The following is a 16,964-nucleotide window of genomic DNA, read 5'->3' as shown; positions in this document are numbered from 1 at the left end:
CGAGATCCTGATAAATTCTCAGCAGAGGCTCTGTGATAGCGTGTCTCACAACTATGTTCTGCTCACACCATCAATCAGCTTGATCCGGAAATCAGCTCAAGCAGAAATACAAATATTTCACACCACTGGTCACCACTTCTCTTCCTTCCTGCAGGTTTCATCCCCAGTAGATCAAGAACTTCTTAAGACTTCTAATGATTACATGGTCAGGTGGGCACGATTGGAGCTGATCTTCCTGAAGGTAGATTTCCAGGAACAGGGTTGGTGAACATTGGTGAACACTGTTCTCCAGAGTGAGCTTGAGGTCAAATATGATTTTTCCTTCAGTTAAATTTTTTTGTTTACTTTCTTCATTGATGCTAGCGTATCTGTAGCTGTCCTGTAAGTCTGGTGTTTTACTATTGGTGGACTTTAGATGAGCGTCATAGCAGTGCTCATACCCTCAGAAATTTCTCAGACCTGTCAAAACTGTCATTTCTGGCCATCTAAATCCGGAATAGATTTAAAAAAAAATAAAAAAAAAATCAACTCAACTCAAAGAATTCTTTTATTATTATTTTTGCATACATTTAACTTAAAAGCTGAAGGTTGTAATGGTCCTCTGATAACATCATGACCTCCAGCTTTACACATTTAAACCTTAAGAGTAGATCTAAGAAGAAATAAAAAAGCATGAGCAGAGAGTGACATTAACATCTGTGGGAAGTTTATTGAACAGGGACGTGTGAATGCAGAAACATCCGGAAAACCAAAAGTCCTACAAAGAGTCCTGTCACGGAGTGCCCCACTGTCCGAGGAGTCCAACATGTCCTAGTGTCCTCCAGTTTACTGTCACTCCCAGGTTCATAATAAACCACACACACGCACACACTCTCACTCACTCACACACACCCTGAATCAAGCATGTTCTTCGAGTAGTGCTGCTGTAAAATGTTAAAAAAAGAGGGGGGGGGGGGGGGGGGGGGGGGTGGGGCAGGGGGTTTAAAACAGGTCATGTGCTTATTAGCTTTAAAAAAAAAAAAAAAACATTTATCTAAGTGCAAAGATATGTCAACAATCAGCGCTAGAGAATAAAAACCTCAGCGGACTTCATATAGAGAAGACGTGACAATTGGTTGGTTGGTTTCCACAAAAAAGATATTTTTTAAAAATACACGTAATTGTGAAGCAAACGGATGTTCATATGAGGCTTCACTTGTCCTGTGGTGCAAAGTCAGTGGACGAACACGGTGTGCCCAAGATGGATGCTTTTGAAGAGCAACAGCAGGACAATCTTCTTCTTGAAGTCATGGAAACAGTCATTACATTGTAAAAGCACTACCTGCATTACTGGAGCGTTCATACGCAATGGCCAATACAAAACAGCAGAAAGAATGTGAGCATCACAAGTTCATGAAGGTAGCGCCATTTTCCCCAACTCTCGTAGACGTCGTCTCCACATGAAGCATGCTGAGGAGTTAATAATAATAAAAAGAAGAGAATAACAACAGTAAAGATAAAACTTCAGGTTTGAGAACTTTAGGTGACTCGTGTACAGGCATGTGCGTGTGATAATTGATTACACGAGCGGTCTTCTAATGTTCCATATTTTCAGATAAATTGTGAAGCGTGTCCGTCACCACCCCATGAGAACTCAATGTCACGGCAATATCCTAAAAACAGTCATCGTCGTCATTCGGTTACCCAATTACCGTAGCACATGCCTGTTTACGCAAACACACACACACGTCCTGATTCAGCCAAGAGTCAGCTTACGTTAAAATTAATTAGCCAATCCCCACCTCCTCATAACTTATTCATCTGATGTAGTGCTAAGCATAAAATAGTTCAAATTTACACAAGCAGACCTACGATACTTAAATGCAGCACTGTGCTATTGTTAGCATAAGTAGGTAGCTTAGCTAACAATAATGCTATGTGATGTTAAGCAGCTAGCAAAGTTCACTTCTCAGCTAGCTAAAAATTTACAATTGGCTGACTGAATTTTGACTTAAGCTTCGCCCTCGTTAACGGAGGGACACTGGTCACTTAGCAACATCAGGACACAGACGGACGGACACACACACACACACACACACACACACATATTTAAAAGTGTTCCCAACGTTTTTGTAAAAGGTGACGTACGAGAGGACCAGCCTAAACAAAAAAAAAAAGAAAGAAAGAAAAGACAAACATACAGAACTTCCATAACAAGAGAAATTAAATGGACAAAAGGAAAAAATATATATATATATACACGAAGCATTCACATATTTACGGTTTTGCTACAGGCCAAGCAAAGAACTTCCTGAAAAAGAAAATCTAGTAACAGGAAAACAAACTTGACCTCAGAGCTTCGTTTAAAATATTTAAAGAGATACATTACTTCTGAACGTCAATAACAGTAAAATTAGCACTAGTCCCACATTCTCCTTTTGCTCAAAAATATTAAAACACGCCAAAAATAGAAGGAGAACAAACCAAAGCTTAAACTCACTTCAAACGCTATGCTGAAAAAGCCTTACATTCAAACAGCAATCAAATCAGAAATAAAATAAAATACTGTAGGAACATCCCTGCTATCTATCATGTCTCTAAATACAAAAGCTCTATGGAGAATTAGCTTCAGTGTAACGAGAGAAGTCCGTTAACATGGGGGCGGGGTTTCAGTCCTCACTATGGTGTACATGACAGTCTCTCTTTTACATGTTTTTTTTTCTTTTTTTTTTTTTAATGATATCTATAGTTGAAGGATCTATAAGCATGCAGGCCTCGTAAAGGAGGGGCTCCAGGGTCAAAGGTCAGGGTTTAGGCCAAGGCGGGAAATGCCTCAGGGTCGTCCACGTTAGGAACAGACACTCCGCCTCCCTGAAGATATAAAAATAAACACATCACATGTCATACAATTATAAATCTAAAAACAAGCTTTGTTCTTAAAACACAACATTTTTAACTTTTAAATTTGCAGTAGGTGTGTGTGTATAAAGTTACTGACCTTCTCAGACCTGCCTCCACCGCGCCCTGCCCGGTTTCCACCTCCCCGGCCCCCTCTGCCTCCCCGGGAGCCCCCCCGACCACGCCCGGGGCGTCCCAAATCTCCGAAGTTGATCTCCAGCTGGGAGGTGATGTCATTGGCTGGTTTGCGGAAGTGGTGGTCGCCTGAGCTGTCTTCCGAGGCTCCCTAACAATACAAAATCAAAGGAAACTTTACAAAGCGTACGTGACGCCCATGGATACTTCACAGCCTCAACCAAGTGCCTCAGATGGCACAGCCTCGTCTGATTACTATACAGCAATGACTTGGTCTTAATCGAAACGTTCCCATATGTGCATAAAATTAAAGTTGTTATTTTAGAGCTGGTGTGTGCATAAACAGTCACTTTACAGAAAGTTTACAGTGATGGTGCAGATAAACAGTTACTTTACAGCTCCAGTGTGGATAAACGTTTACTTTTTATGGCAGTGGTGTGGATTAACAGTTTCTTTTTACAGACATGCTGTAAAGTTTACAGAAATGGTGTTGATAACCAGTTATGGTACGGCCAATTTCTGGATAAACAGTTCATACATTTATTCAGTGTAGACCCAAACAAGAAACTTTCCAACCAAGCTTGGTGTTAAGCAGGTATTTTACAGCTACACACTCGTCAATTACAAAGTAAATTGTCGTCTCAGACAGGTTTACTTTTATACTATGATGGTTTTGGACAGATCCTTTACAGCCATCGGTGGTTCGCAGTTCACTTGTGGTCTCTGACACCTTACATTTCCAGAGTGATATTTTAATTTGATGTTAAAAAGACATTAAAAATGAATGATGGACTGTATGAAAATTGAGGGTAGCTACCTTCTGGAGTGACTCAGCGTTCGCATCTCCAGTTTCAATCAAAGTTCCAGACGGCCTCTGGAAAATCAAACACGAAGAAACTAATGACACACACCTAACAAACCTTTCAGTGATGAGCTGATTGGCTCAGTTCAGACTTTAATGCTTGTTAACGAACACGACAAGCTGCTGTGTCACTCACGCCCAGGTCTTTGCTCTTTGACTTGTGCAGAACATATCCTTTCTTCCACTGGCCCTCGTCGCCTTCGTTTGGTTTACGGATGTTAAACTCCACTTTCGCTCGTTCTTTGTCCTGCATGGCCTTCCACTCATCCAGAGTCATCTCCTTAGGGCCTTCGTCCTTCACCTCTTCAACCTCGTTCTCCCTGGAAATCAACCGACCACATCAACCATCATATATTGTATCACCAGATTCCTCTAGACCGAGACGTGATCGAACTTCTGCACTGCCTGAACACACAGACTTTCCAACTATTCCAACAAACACCACACTCACTCATTGGCCTACAGGTGTGAAGAGGTGGGGCTTACTTGTTTTCTGAATCAACAGGTGCAGCAGGCTCCTCCCCTTCCATAGGTGCTTCAGGTGCGGCCGATTGGTGCAGTTCACTGAAAGATCAAGAGGTACGAGTTATACCAGGGGCCCCGTTTACTTCCCATTATTAAGGTTAATTATTATTTCGCCTCACCTGGCTTCTTCCTTGGTGTTGCCCCAGTTGTGTGATCCGGCTCCTCCTCGCTTCTCCTCACCTTTCTGGCTGCTGGAAAACAAAGCATAAATGAAGCTGCCTTGTTAACTTACTAACCTGAACAACATATATAAACTAGGAATACGGGCAACTCACGATCTGTCGTTTCCGCTGTGTCGATCAAAGTCACGCTTTCCTCGAGAGTCAAATCCGTCAGTTCGTCCGATTCCCCGCCCACGACCTCCACGACCTCCACGACCCCCACCACGACCCCTTGGTGGTCTGTCTCCCACTGGCCTAAGGGAAGAAAAACGTGGATCATCCATATGAATGTTATAATATACGACAATGTTCATCATTTTGAGAGTATTTTTAATACAACATCGTCATCCGCGATGAAGAGGGACTCACTTGTCCACACTGGATTCTCCTCCTTCATGTTTTTCCTCCGGCGGCTTTTCGAAGCGACGCTCTCGGTGGACTCGTCTCTCCGGTCTCCGTTCTCCTGGTGCCCCCTGCTGGTGGGGAATGTTCTGCCCCTGTTGCTCCTGCTGCTTCCTCCCCATCCTCCTTACACCACCTGTAACATACACAGGAAGTGACTTTAACATGTCACTCACTTAGGCTTCTCGTGCCGAAAGCTCCAGGTTGCCATTTTTATACAGATTACTTATTGGAAATAATTTGAAAATCTGCCAAAATTGCAACTTATCGATTGAGTAAATATTTTTAATACTGTTTGACTTTTGATTCTTGTTTTGCTGATAAAATTGTACTTTATATATTTGTGGTGTTTTTACTTTCAAATCAAAACAAATAGAGAAACTACAGTAAAAAGAAAGGGGCTGGGCTACTGTTTATGCAAATAAATCACATTTGAATGAAGGTTTTATGTTACAAAAACACTGTATTGTGAAGATTTAAAAACATTATATCATAAGAGACAATATTCTGAGTTTGCGGTAAGAATTTCAGTGTAAACTGATGAAACATGACCAAGTGTTAACATCTGAGGCAGCTTTGTACGTGTAAGCCTAACTTGTAGATTTGTTGTCCAATAATCTTTCTCTTTAATCTGGATAGATGTTTTTAATATAAATTGCTTTATACTGATATTAATCATATTCTTCACATCTCTATGATTACATACTTTTCATGTTTCTCCAAATTAAAATGCATGATAATATGTCTGATTCAGGTGTCTGATTTTGGTCTCCAGGATAACGTTACTCGGACACGGGGTTGGAAATGACACGTGACTTATGACATTGTGTGTAAATATTTCATGGCTAAACCGAACAAAAATTCACAGCGGATTTACAAGTTACATTAACGCTGATTATCTTCATACTCGTGTTCGTATGTTGAACGCTTACGCTTACTAACAACAACATACATTACTGATACTGCGTTGTTTTTGGAACATTTGGAGAAGATTTGTAATTTCCTAGATTAACTAACTTTCATTGACATTCAAGGGACAGTAGCAGGAGGTCACTCCGATTTTGGGGTTCCGTCACTTCCATCCAGAATCCTTTCGTTTTAAACGTTGGTTTACTTTAGACCTGTCATGATAACTACTTTTGTTTGACGATATATTGTCCCAGAAACAACTGCGATGAACAATATTATTGTCATCTTAAGACCATTTTACACCACTGATACCTAAACAATAACGAAAATGGACTGCATTGCGAATTCTTTATGCTTTAGTTTTTCCATTGTCCGTGTTGCGTTGTTAGAGAAAGAGACTTAGCGTTCTACTTACTGAAGTTCAAGTTCACTCGCGTCATTTTGGGCAGAAGCGAGTTGTAATATCGTGTTTATGATGTGTAAATATCTGATTAATCTCGTATGTGTACAGGATGTGTTTGGGTGGGTGAATTAACTCGCTAGTAAATCGCTTCAGTTTACCACTGTTCATTCACGGTTCAGCTTCGGCTCACGCAGCTGAAGCGGCTCGATCCCCCACATTACTAACTGTGACTGGATTATTACAAACACTAGAACTATTCCTTCTAGATTTTTCTTCAACCCCCCCCCCCAAACATTCTTAATATCTTGTGTGTTGTTTTTCAACCGTATGTTTTAATTAAAATCTGCACTTGTGCTTGGTACACGTCTTAAATTCGAACGCACACGGTTATTGCATTCGAACGTGCATTTTTATATTAAATTCATAGTTTGAATGTTAATTTGACAGTGCTTGAGCAGATGAGAGGACAGAAGCCGTGTGAATGGCTAAAATGTTGGCGACGCTCATGTAAACACAATGGGCGAAATCGTGGTCACGTCCGGATATCGTGCGATACATCGATAAGGTAATTATCGTGACAAGTCTAACTTACTTTATATATACACTTTAAAACATGGACTATTATCCATCAACCCTCAGAGAGACTGTTCAGTTCACTATGATTATCAAACGTGTTAAAAATAAGAGGTTTTAGATGTATTAATCTTCTGCCTGTTCAACATGGCTGATTTTTATCTCCACAGCAAACACACTGCCTACGTAGTCGCACGAATTCTGACAAAATAGACAAATGTTTAATAATAATAATTAGTGAAGGAGTGCATAACATTTGTCCTGGGGATGAAAATATAAACAATTTAATAAAAAAAAAAATAGACGTTTATTTCAAGTTAAGAGTGTACAACTGTGTAAAATGTAGCTGGATCAATTTAGCTTGGAAGCTAAACAAAAACACGACGTAGTTAATAATAATAATGATAATAAAAAAAAAACTTTTCCACAAAAGTTACCACGGAAATTTATTACAATGCACTTCTGAGTTTGACTTTGAGAGAATATTGCTGTTATCTGAATACATAACTAGCTTACGTATCACGATAATGCCAACACTAGTTACTCCGTGCCCTCTAACGTGACAGGAGAACACAAACGATGGCGTCGTTGTCTTTTTTATCTCACCCGTATTCCCGTAAGCCCCGCCTTCCTGAGCAAGGATTGGCTGACGATTTCCCGCCTACACGTGTAGAATTGGTTAGGCACGAGCGGTACCCAGATTGGACAGAGACTTAATCCAATCAGAGTGCAGCTCGTGAGGGCTGTTTGTGTGTATATTAGCCAGTCACGAGGCAGAAGGAGGGACGTGTGTGAATGTAAGTGGAGAAAAAAAATAATAATAAAACAGAAATCTAACACGGAACCATGTTGTCGAGTTAAAGGGAGATATAGGTTTATTAAGAGATTTCTGCACCATACCGTCCTTCTTGAGCGGCGCGGCAGGCTGCGGGTCCTCCTTCCTCTCCGGTGGCAGGTTCTTCCGCTCCTTCTGCGACTCTTTCTTGGGCTGTCTGGCGGCCTGAGCAGCGGGTTTGGTAGCTGCGGCGGCCGCATCCTTCCTCCTGTTCTCTGCCGCCTTTAATATGTCGAACGGGTCGGACTCGTCATCCAGCAACTGGTCGAAGCGGTTGGTGACGACGCAGCCGAAGCCGTCCTGCAGGTGTCCGGGCATGATGGCGCCCCGGCGGCGGGATTCTCCTCCGATTCGGCGCGGCTGGGGAGCGGAATGAAGAGGCTCGCCGAAGAGCAAATACAAGATGGACGCGGGTGACGTCGCCTTCTCTTCCGGCTCGCGCACATCCGGGACATTCAGCGTTTCCCGCCTCACGGGATGTGCAGTTCAATTCAGTCAAAACACAACACACATCTCTCTAAACAACAACACAAATCTCCCTAAACAACAACACAAATCTCACTAAACAACAACACAAATCTCCCTAAACAACACAAGTCTCCCTAAACAACACAAGTCTCCCTAAACAACACCAGTCTCCCTAAAAAACACCAATCTCACTAAAGAACAACACAAATCTCACTAAACAACACAAATCTCCCTAAAATGACACAAATCTCCCTTAAAAACAACACAAATCTTGAAAATAATGCTAACAGTTGCTACTCTAATTTACCTGCTGAAAAAACCCTCACAGACTTTATGATGGTTATTATTGGAATTGTAATGGTCCCTGTGAGTCTTTACTGATAATTTATTGCCTTCTATTGGTGGCATGTTACGTCTAGTGGATACTATTAAGGACCAGTAATGGTATTAATGGTTGGCTGATGGTTTGTAGTGGAAACCATTAGAATTTCTGTAATTTAGAATTTCAGTTTTTCCCCCAGCAGAGTAGCCTGACCAAAACATATTGCATTAGGTAGAAATACAGGTCACTGATGATTTGTCATTTTTCCGCTACTGGAAGAAGTCGTTTGCATGGCCTGTTCAGCATTTAAAAAATTTGGCTGTGAAACTGTAATATATATACATACATATACATACACACACACATATATATATATATATATATATATATATATATATATATATATATATATATATATATATATATATATATATACACACACACACACACACACACACACACACATATATATATATATATATATATATATATATATATATATATATATATATATATATATATATATATATAAAATTTGGGTGTGAAACTGTTAGAATATATATATATATATATTCTAAAGCTAAACATAAACTATATAACACACTCGTTGAAAATTGGCTGTTTGATCGAAATGTTGTGTTCTCGGCTCTGTACCTGCCTGGTTTTCGGATTATATTAGCAAGCCATGTACTCTCACCAGAGACATTGGCGATCTCCTCTATATCCTTGTGTTATATTTCTCCGTAATGTCTCTATATATACGTTTAATGCATGGGCGTAACCATGCATTCTTTGGGGGGGGGTCGTGTCCCCCCAGTGTTGAGGAAATACCAATCTGTCCCCCCCAATATACAGTACAAAACATTTTCTATATGTCTCCCTTTAATGAACTCTGAGAAACGGATCGGTCTTTTCTTCATGTATTCTATTTATTTATGTCTATTCCTTTTTAAAATATTTCCGTTTGTTATGGAAAATAGGTGCCCCCCCCCCCTCCAATTGTACACTTGGTTGCACCCATACTCAGCGCAAGTTCGTTGATATATTTTAGCAGCTCAGTCTGTAAGAAATGGAGACAGCAGACAAGTTTAGACAAGTGCAGCAGAACATACAAGCTTTTTTCAGACAGTAAGTAATTAGCTACCTAAATAGTAGGTAACCTTAGCTTAGTATAGAAGGCATCACACCATGGCTTGCTTTGTTCTTAAGAACATCAATTAACTTTTGATATTTGCACACCCATGAAGTAGGCTAGGCTAATGTCAGTTCCAGTTTTTGACCATTAACGTTACATTCACTTGCATATCCTCCCGCCGAGTTCGTTGGACCTCCCCAATGTCCAGACCATGGTTACGCCCTTGATTTAATGAGAGGTTATATACAATGGGATAAGATGAAACCACGGTTATAAGTTTTTCTTCCATTTTTGTGAGTCAAACAATAATTAAGTGCTGGTAGGAACTAAAATTGTCAGAGGGGAACTGAAGAAACGTCGGACCACCTATAGTTTCAAACGTAGATTGCTGTCTGCTTTTTACAGGTAGAATTCTGTGTGCACTGTTTTCACCACCAGAGGGTGCACAGTTATATACTTACAGTACATGTGTAAGTACTGTATGATCTGTGGTCCAGTCTGAAGTGTTCATCTACATGCTCTCCTCTCGGAAGGGTCCCTCAGTAGGGACTAAAAGTCATGGCCATTTGAAGTGGACTTCATCAGTAGTATACAAAAACAAAAATCTACAGTAAAATAATCACTGTTACAGCTACAGCCTACATACCCCCCCCCCCCCCCCCCCCCCCCCCGCCATCACAAATACCTGCTATATTACACTGGTTTAACTTGCTAACTTATCTAGCCAGTTATCTAATTGCTAGTAAAGTAGCTTACATTAGTGGAATTTCAGTCGCAAATTATTTTCAGTTAAAGAGAATGCATATTTTACTGTTACTATGACAACCACAATTGCTAAAGTTAGGTAAGTGTCCTAATTAGTTAGCTTAGCTTGCAGATTCTGTGTCTTAACAATTTGGGGGAATCACAACACCATCTGATCTTAGGTATGATTTCATATAGTCTTTTAAATAAAACATAGTGTAAAATTAGCTCATTTCAGCATCTAAGAGGGGTTTACATTTAAAAAATAACACTGTAAAGTTGAGCTATATTTATTTGTTTTATTACTTTTTTATCTGGAATGTTTAACAGCCTGTGAGTTGAGGGTTTTGATAGAGCGTGTGGTTACTATCCAGGAGAATCAGGTGGAATTGGACAAATTCGTAAAACATCTGACGCTCCTTGAGGTACCACACCCGTATATCCATCTCAAAAATGACAACATTGTTTTAGCAAAATGCAAAAAATAAATGACCGTTAGTATATTAATGTTTTACTCTCAGTTATCTTACGGTTGTACATCGGTTGTACAGTATCTATAAATATTCATAAATAAACATGATTTAATCTGCTGATTACAGTAAAGACTCACACACTCTGAATATGATCAAACCTGAGAATTTATTAGCCTTGAATTAAACAGCTTAAAACACATCACCGAATACATTCAACAGAAAGTCTTAAAGGTTAGGAAGTTGGTACAGGATGATAAATCAGTCATGAAGTAAAAATAAATAAATAATATATTGATTTTGTAAAGCAGTAGTTTGGCTATAACTAAAGTTTACTCTTTACCCTAAACACACTAGAACTTGAAGGTTAATGCAGTTAACAAGTAATGGAAGTGTATAGCCTCCATTTTACATTCATGCTTGTCTGTGTAAATTTACATGTACAGTGAGGTCCAAAAGTCACACTAAACAAATGCTTCTATTTTGCAAGCTTTACAATATTAATACAGAATGTTTAAATGTTATTATCAGCACTTGAGCTGGCACGGACTCCACAAGTTGGTGAAAAACCTGATGATTCATGTTAGATCAAAATCATGGGAGTGTCATCTGAACATTTTCTTCTGTGGAAGGGATAAATCTCAAGGCATATCCGACATTCAAGGAGTTACAAATGTCACAATCTCAAAAATTTGCTTAGATTTAAGCAGTGACCAACAAATAACGCAGAATATTGAACATTTATGATTTTGAACTTTTCCGTTTTCTTTGTTTTCATTATTTTTTAAAACTTTCTATTTATTTCCAGTTATTATTATTATTATTATTTTTTTTTTAAACCCAGAGATATTTTAGTAATCATTAAATATTTAACTAAATACTTTAAATGTAGTTATTAAAACCATGAATAGATACATCTACCAAACCTTCACCAAGTGCTGGTTTATAATCCAGGCAAAATAACACAAAAATGCTTTTTAATGCTAATTTATGAAACCCAGGAAAACAAGGACAAGACTCAAGATGCTTCCACGTGATTTCTGTTTTTAAAGGAACAATTTGATATTTGACTTCTGAATCACTGCTACGATACGATACGATTTGTTCAGAATCAGGGGTACACACCAGTTGTTTGTCCTTTTTTCAGAAATAATCACTTTATAAGCAGATTAAATGGCTAACAAGAGGATTGTTTGTTAATCGGTCTGCCAGCAGGGGGCGATGACGCTTCAATTCTCTTTGGTTTCTCCACCTCTAGCTCCTCCATCTTCTCTACCCCCCGGCTTTGTTAGGAGTTGACTTTAGTAAGTTATGGAGTCATAGTAGCAGGATCCTACACACACACACACACACACACACACACACACAAACACAAACACAAACAACATCCATAATGCAGAGCTGCTTTTTCCACTATTAAAAAATGTTTTATGTCTTTTTTTATATGATTAAAAACAGTGTTTTCAGTAAAGTTCTTGTAAGCACTACTGTCACATCACATTCAACTATATCACTGATGAACTAACCCCTTTATAACTGTACTATGGACATGAATATTTAATTCTAGACATGACTCCTAAGTATGCTGTATTTAATCAAATTTAAGAAATTAAGCGCCATCTAGTGGCCCTGTTGGGAAATATTGGCATTAAAAATACACACTGTGAATGCCAGAATATTAAAACACGTAGAAACTCACATTAAACTCACGGAATGTGTCGTTTTAGACTTTTGAACTATTTGTATTAAAAAAAAACAACAACAAAAAAAAACCTTTTCTTCTGCTATGCTGCTTATGTCATGCTATTTCAGCATAAGTGATCATCATCATCATTTGTTTGTCAACATTCAACAGACTACATCTCTCTGATAAAAAAATTGACTAGCTTTTATTAGTTGCCTTACAATTACATTTATATATTTCCTTTTAGATTATATTTTCTTTCTTGGTCACTGCTATTAATTTATTCATTTTACCTTTTGCACAATTTACTTGTTATTACCTTTTGTTTCTAACTTTGCACTATTACTACTACTACTACTACTAATAATAATAATACTAATAGAGTTCTATTTACTGAGCGTGACATTCAGGTGAAATATCATTTTATCTCGTGAGCAGCCAATTATTTGTATTAAAAATATCAAACAGCTGTTAAATATAATGTCCACCTCTAGAAGATCCCTTGAGTATCTTACAGGTCAGGGGTTTGTTTCATGACATTCATGATGTTCACAATTCAGTTAGTTGAAATTTTGCAAATATACATTGTGGTGGTGATGGAGAAGGTGAATCTGTAGAATAATGTCTCAGTTCATATCTTTATATCCATCCAGATTCATGTTTTATTGGCAAAGATGTGTACAGGATCCTTACAATATAGTTTCTAATAAACAAAACAGGATAGAAACACAGTGTTCAGAAATAATTATCTCAATAACACACACACACACACACACATTCAGGAACAGTGAAAATGAACCAGCATTTATGGCACTATGATGTTTTGCTGCTCTTGAGCTCGACTCTAAAATGCTGTGTTTTTAGAGGAATTTGTGCATATAGATGCTGGTGGTTTCTGAAGGCAGAGCCGGTGAAACACACACACACACACACTTACTTTAGCCCATGTGGAAAATCAGGCATCACCTGGAGCATCTCTACAACTAAATTCTCATTAAATATACATGATTATGCAAATTAGACCCCCCCTCCAAATCCATATCCAGTAATTTACATAGCAGTAACCACTCCTATTAACATTTAGCCATAATAACAACAATGGTCTGTTTATCTTTGGTTTGTTCTTATTGTGTAGAACCCTATGACAGAGAAGGTTCCAAGTAGGACCTCTTTAGGAAGAACCCTTACGAACCCAAAATATTCTTTAGAAAACTCTTTAAAAACAAAACAAAAAAACAAAACAAAACAATAAACCCCAAAACAACAACAAAAAAACATAGAGCATGTTCTGTACCTAAAAGTTCACATGGTTACACTATTATTATTCATAGCATTTCTATTAGCATATCTGTCCATATTTTGTGACCTCACAAGACTAGCTTTGTAACAGACCTCATTCTGATTCTCCAAAACTGTAAACAGCTTAACAACCATGATTTTGTTCATAAAGAATCCTTGAAGGTTCTGTGTAGACTATGATTCTGCACTCTTTTTCTTTAAGAAATATAAAGATAAAGGTTTGATAATTAACATATTTTAAGATATCACAGAGCCTGTATTGTGAGGTCACAAATCTCGCTGAACACAGCGCTATTTACAAACACTGTTGAAGTTAGCTTCAAGATGACCAAGGCAAGTATGTTCCTGCGGTTTTAGAAATGTAAATATTATAAAATATAAATAGACTCTGTAGATTATATATGTTCAAAGATAAATAACCAAGTAACATTTTAAGAAGAATGTGAGGTATCTACAGTACACCAGAATGAAAAAATAATAATAACAGAACTAAAATAAAATGAGTCTACGCGATGCTCCTCTGTTCACTTGTTTTCCAGCGCTCTCTGAGCTTCAGCCGGCTTCAGCACGTAGTCCTTGTACATGGAGTACACCACACCTGCAACGACATCACAGGTTGATATCCAGTACACTGATTGACTATATACTGTGATCATACCATTAACCTGGCTAGACGATGATGTCATCATGACAGTATTGTATCAGGATTGTGATGTGTTGTTCCTACTTCAGATAGCGTATGTGTGTTTGGGTTCTAGTGTAGAACGGTACCTAAGGTCATGGCTCCCACTACGAAGCCCTGCGCCGCCACACGCATGTGGATCAGGTGCACAGACATCTTCATGCTGCCCCTGTACTTCATCTTGTACAGCCTGTGTGCCACGATGGCAAAGAACCCGGCCATCCCTGTGGAGACAATAACATTAACGCCATCACTTTCCTCATCATCAGCGGAAAAAAAAAAAAAAATTTCTTTATTCCGCTTTTTCAAAATTAAATATATAAATATTAATACACATTACCCATTAATAAGTATTATAGTAAATAAAAGATATACATCAAAACTGAACCCAAAAGTAAGACTCCAAATAACAAATAAAAATAGAGACATGCAAAATTAATAAAATAGTTCATATTTCGCCTCTAGAGGCTGCTCTCGTACTGTAATGGCAGCAGATCCTTAACAGGCGCTCCTGCAATGGACGCAACCAGGAAAAACTATCTCTGGGATTATTGCTGATAACCCGATAGTTCCAGCAGTTGATTATTGGTGCCGATTAATCAGCAAAACCCATCAATCGGTCGACCTCTAATCATCACTGTCATCATCATCATCAATACTGTTATTACCATTACCATCACCACCATCACTACTGTCATCATCATCACTATCACCATTACGGTCATTACATCACCATCAATATCAGCATCATCATCATTACTATCACCATCATCAATACTGTCATTACCATCATCACTTTCACCATCATTATCAACACTATCATCATCGCTATCACCAATACTGTCATTACATCATCATCATAATCATTACCATCTTCACTGTAATTACATCATCATCACCACAGGAGGCAGTATTCTGGAATTCCTGCTGAGTTCCACATCCAGTTAACATGTTTATATGTCTGTAAGTGGAGCATCATGGTTATAACTGATCACCAGCACGTTCCAACGTTACATTAAATAAAACATGTCCAGAGTTGAGTGGCTCACCGACAGGGACGAACGGGTTCTCCTTGGCCTTCCTGAGGAACTTGGACTCCTCGTGCTCATCAAACGACATGAAGGACATCTTGGTGGAACTGAAGGGAGACACATGAAGTGTTACATTTCATTTAAGATCAGACTGAAACCATCATCGTAATAAACTGCGAAATACTCCTCCACTACAATCAGACACCGTGCAGTACTTCCTGGAGTGTGTAACTATTAAATGACTTCCTTTCTGTTATCCAGGAGAACACAGACATCTGATCGGATTGACGTCATCCTTTCATCAGTCACCAGGAAGTGTTCAGATAACTCTTCACTACTCACGCTAACTGTCTGAGCAGGAAACACTGCGTGTGTGTTACAGTAAATCAATGCTTTCATGATGTATTGAAGCTGAGTTACGGTTAATAAGTTGATTATTTTCCTATAACAGCATGTTCTCAAGGGTTTTATTCTTTTTATGCCAAAGCAACCATTAAAAAACATATATATTAAACAACTGACTGTTACAAAGCACATAAACTGGCGACTCCTTCCATTTAAAACGTTAAATAAACACCTTCTAACAAGTCAATAATAATTAAATAATAATCAGATATGAGCTTGTGTGTGTATTCTGCAATTATTTTGGTAAATTAATTATTTTTGATGAAGGTCATAGAGCCGAGACCTCTAAAATGTCACCCTGGTGATTCTATTATCTGTTTAGAGTATTTAAATGAATTTAATTGAGTATAAAGCTAACCACAGACACACAGCTGCCGGAACAATTCTCATAAAAATGACTTTTATGCTTCAACTATCTGCTATTTTGTGTAAAAGCTCTTTCAGAGCAAATCAAAGAGTTTAAATAAAGTAATCTGCCGTATTTAAGGTAAAAATGAATAAATGAACCCCGACCTTTTGTGTGATATTTCACCTCCAAAGAGCAGCTCCAGCTACCGGCTTTACTTCTGCTATGTCAGACAGACTTCAGCACGAGGACACGCCAGGAAGTGACGTCATTACGTACAGCGTAAGAATGACGCACACAGCAGGAATATGAAAGTTTCCGTTACAGAGGTGCATTCAAGTGCTGTGGGATTGTGAGCGTTTAGGAGTTGTTAAGAGTTTCAAGCGGAGACTGAAAGGGGAGTTTTTGTGTCAGCGCCATCAGAAAGGAACCACTCATTAAAAAAATTAAAAATAAATGTTTGTTATTTTAGTACAATGCATTATTAACTTAATTATTACGTTATTAAACACATAAAGTGAAATGGTTTGGAGTCTGGAGTGAATCCTATTCTTGAACGATTTAAGGATCTATATGTATATCCATTTATTTGCCTATTAAAGATACCGATTCATAGACACAATTATTACTAATAGATTGTTAAATCTAGCATCAATTTATAAATGATATATTGCTATCTAGCAAACAAACAAACAA

The 16,964-nt window shown here is 38.4% G+C and overlaps 2 protein-coding genes across 3 annotated transcripts; both read right to left on the bottom strand.

Annotated features, from left to right (window-relative positions):
• Window positions 1-529: 529 nt before the first annotated feature.
• On the bottom strand, window positions 530-8,116 carry serbp1b (SERPINE1 mRNA binding protein 1b). Of its 2 annotated transcripts, none has more exons than XM_017472410.3 (9): window positions 7,748-8,116; window positions 4,930-5,098; window positions 4,675-4,815; window positions 4,519-4,587; window positions 4,361-4,438; window positions 4,011-4,194; window positions 3,830-3,886; window positions 2,978-3,163; window positions 530-2,850 (listed from the first exon to the last, which is right to left on the bottom strand). In XM_017472410.3, the coding sequence occupies exons 1-9, from the start codon at window positions 7,998-8,000 to the stop codon at window positions 2,791-2,793; spliced, it is 1,197 nt and encodes a 398-aa protein (XP_017327899.1). In that variant the 5' UTR covers window positions 8,001-8,116; the 3' UTR covers window positions 530-2,790. The 2 variants fall into 2 exon arrangements, with proteins under 2 accessions (XP_017327899.1, XP_017327898.1); XM_017472409.3 differs by having other exon boundaries at window positions 4,519-4,590; window positions 7,748-8,115.
• A 5,023-nt stretch (window positions 8,117-13,139) lies between these two features.
• higd1a (HIG1 hypoxia inducible domain family, member 1A) lies at window positions 13,140-16,592 on the bottom strand. The gene is made up of 4 exons (XM_017473185.3): window positions 16,436-16,592; window positions 15,536-15,624; window positions 14,576-14,710; window positions 13,140-14,402 (listed from the first exon to the last, which is right to left on the bottom strand). Exons 2-4 carry the CDS (start codon window positions 15,612-15,614, stop codon window positions 14,329-14,331), a joined length of 288 nt encoding a protein of 95 aa, XP_017328674.1. The 5' UTR covers window positions 15,615-15,624; window positions 16,436-16,592; the 3' UTR covers window positions 13,140-14,328.
• Between the last annotated feature and the right edge of the window lie 372 nt (window positions 16,593-16,964).

The sequence above is a fragment of the Ictalurus punctatus genome, chromosome 7 (assembly GCF_001660625.3).
Source record: "Ictalurus punctatus breed USDA103 chromosome 7, Coco_2.0, whole genome shotgun sequence".
Taxonomy (NCBI): domain Eukaryota; kingdom Metazoa; phylum Chordata; class Actinopteri; order Siluriformes; family Ictaluridae; genus Ictalurus; species Ictalurus punctatus.
Note: the sequence above shows the minus strand (reverse complement) of the source record. Positions and strands in the feature narration are given on the sequence as shown.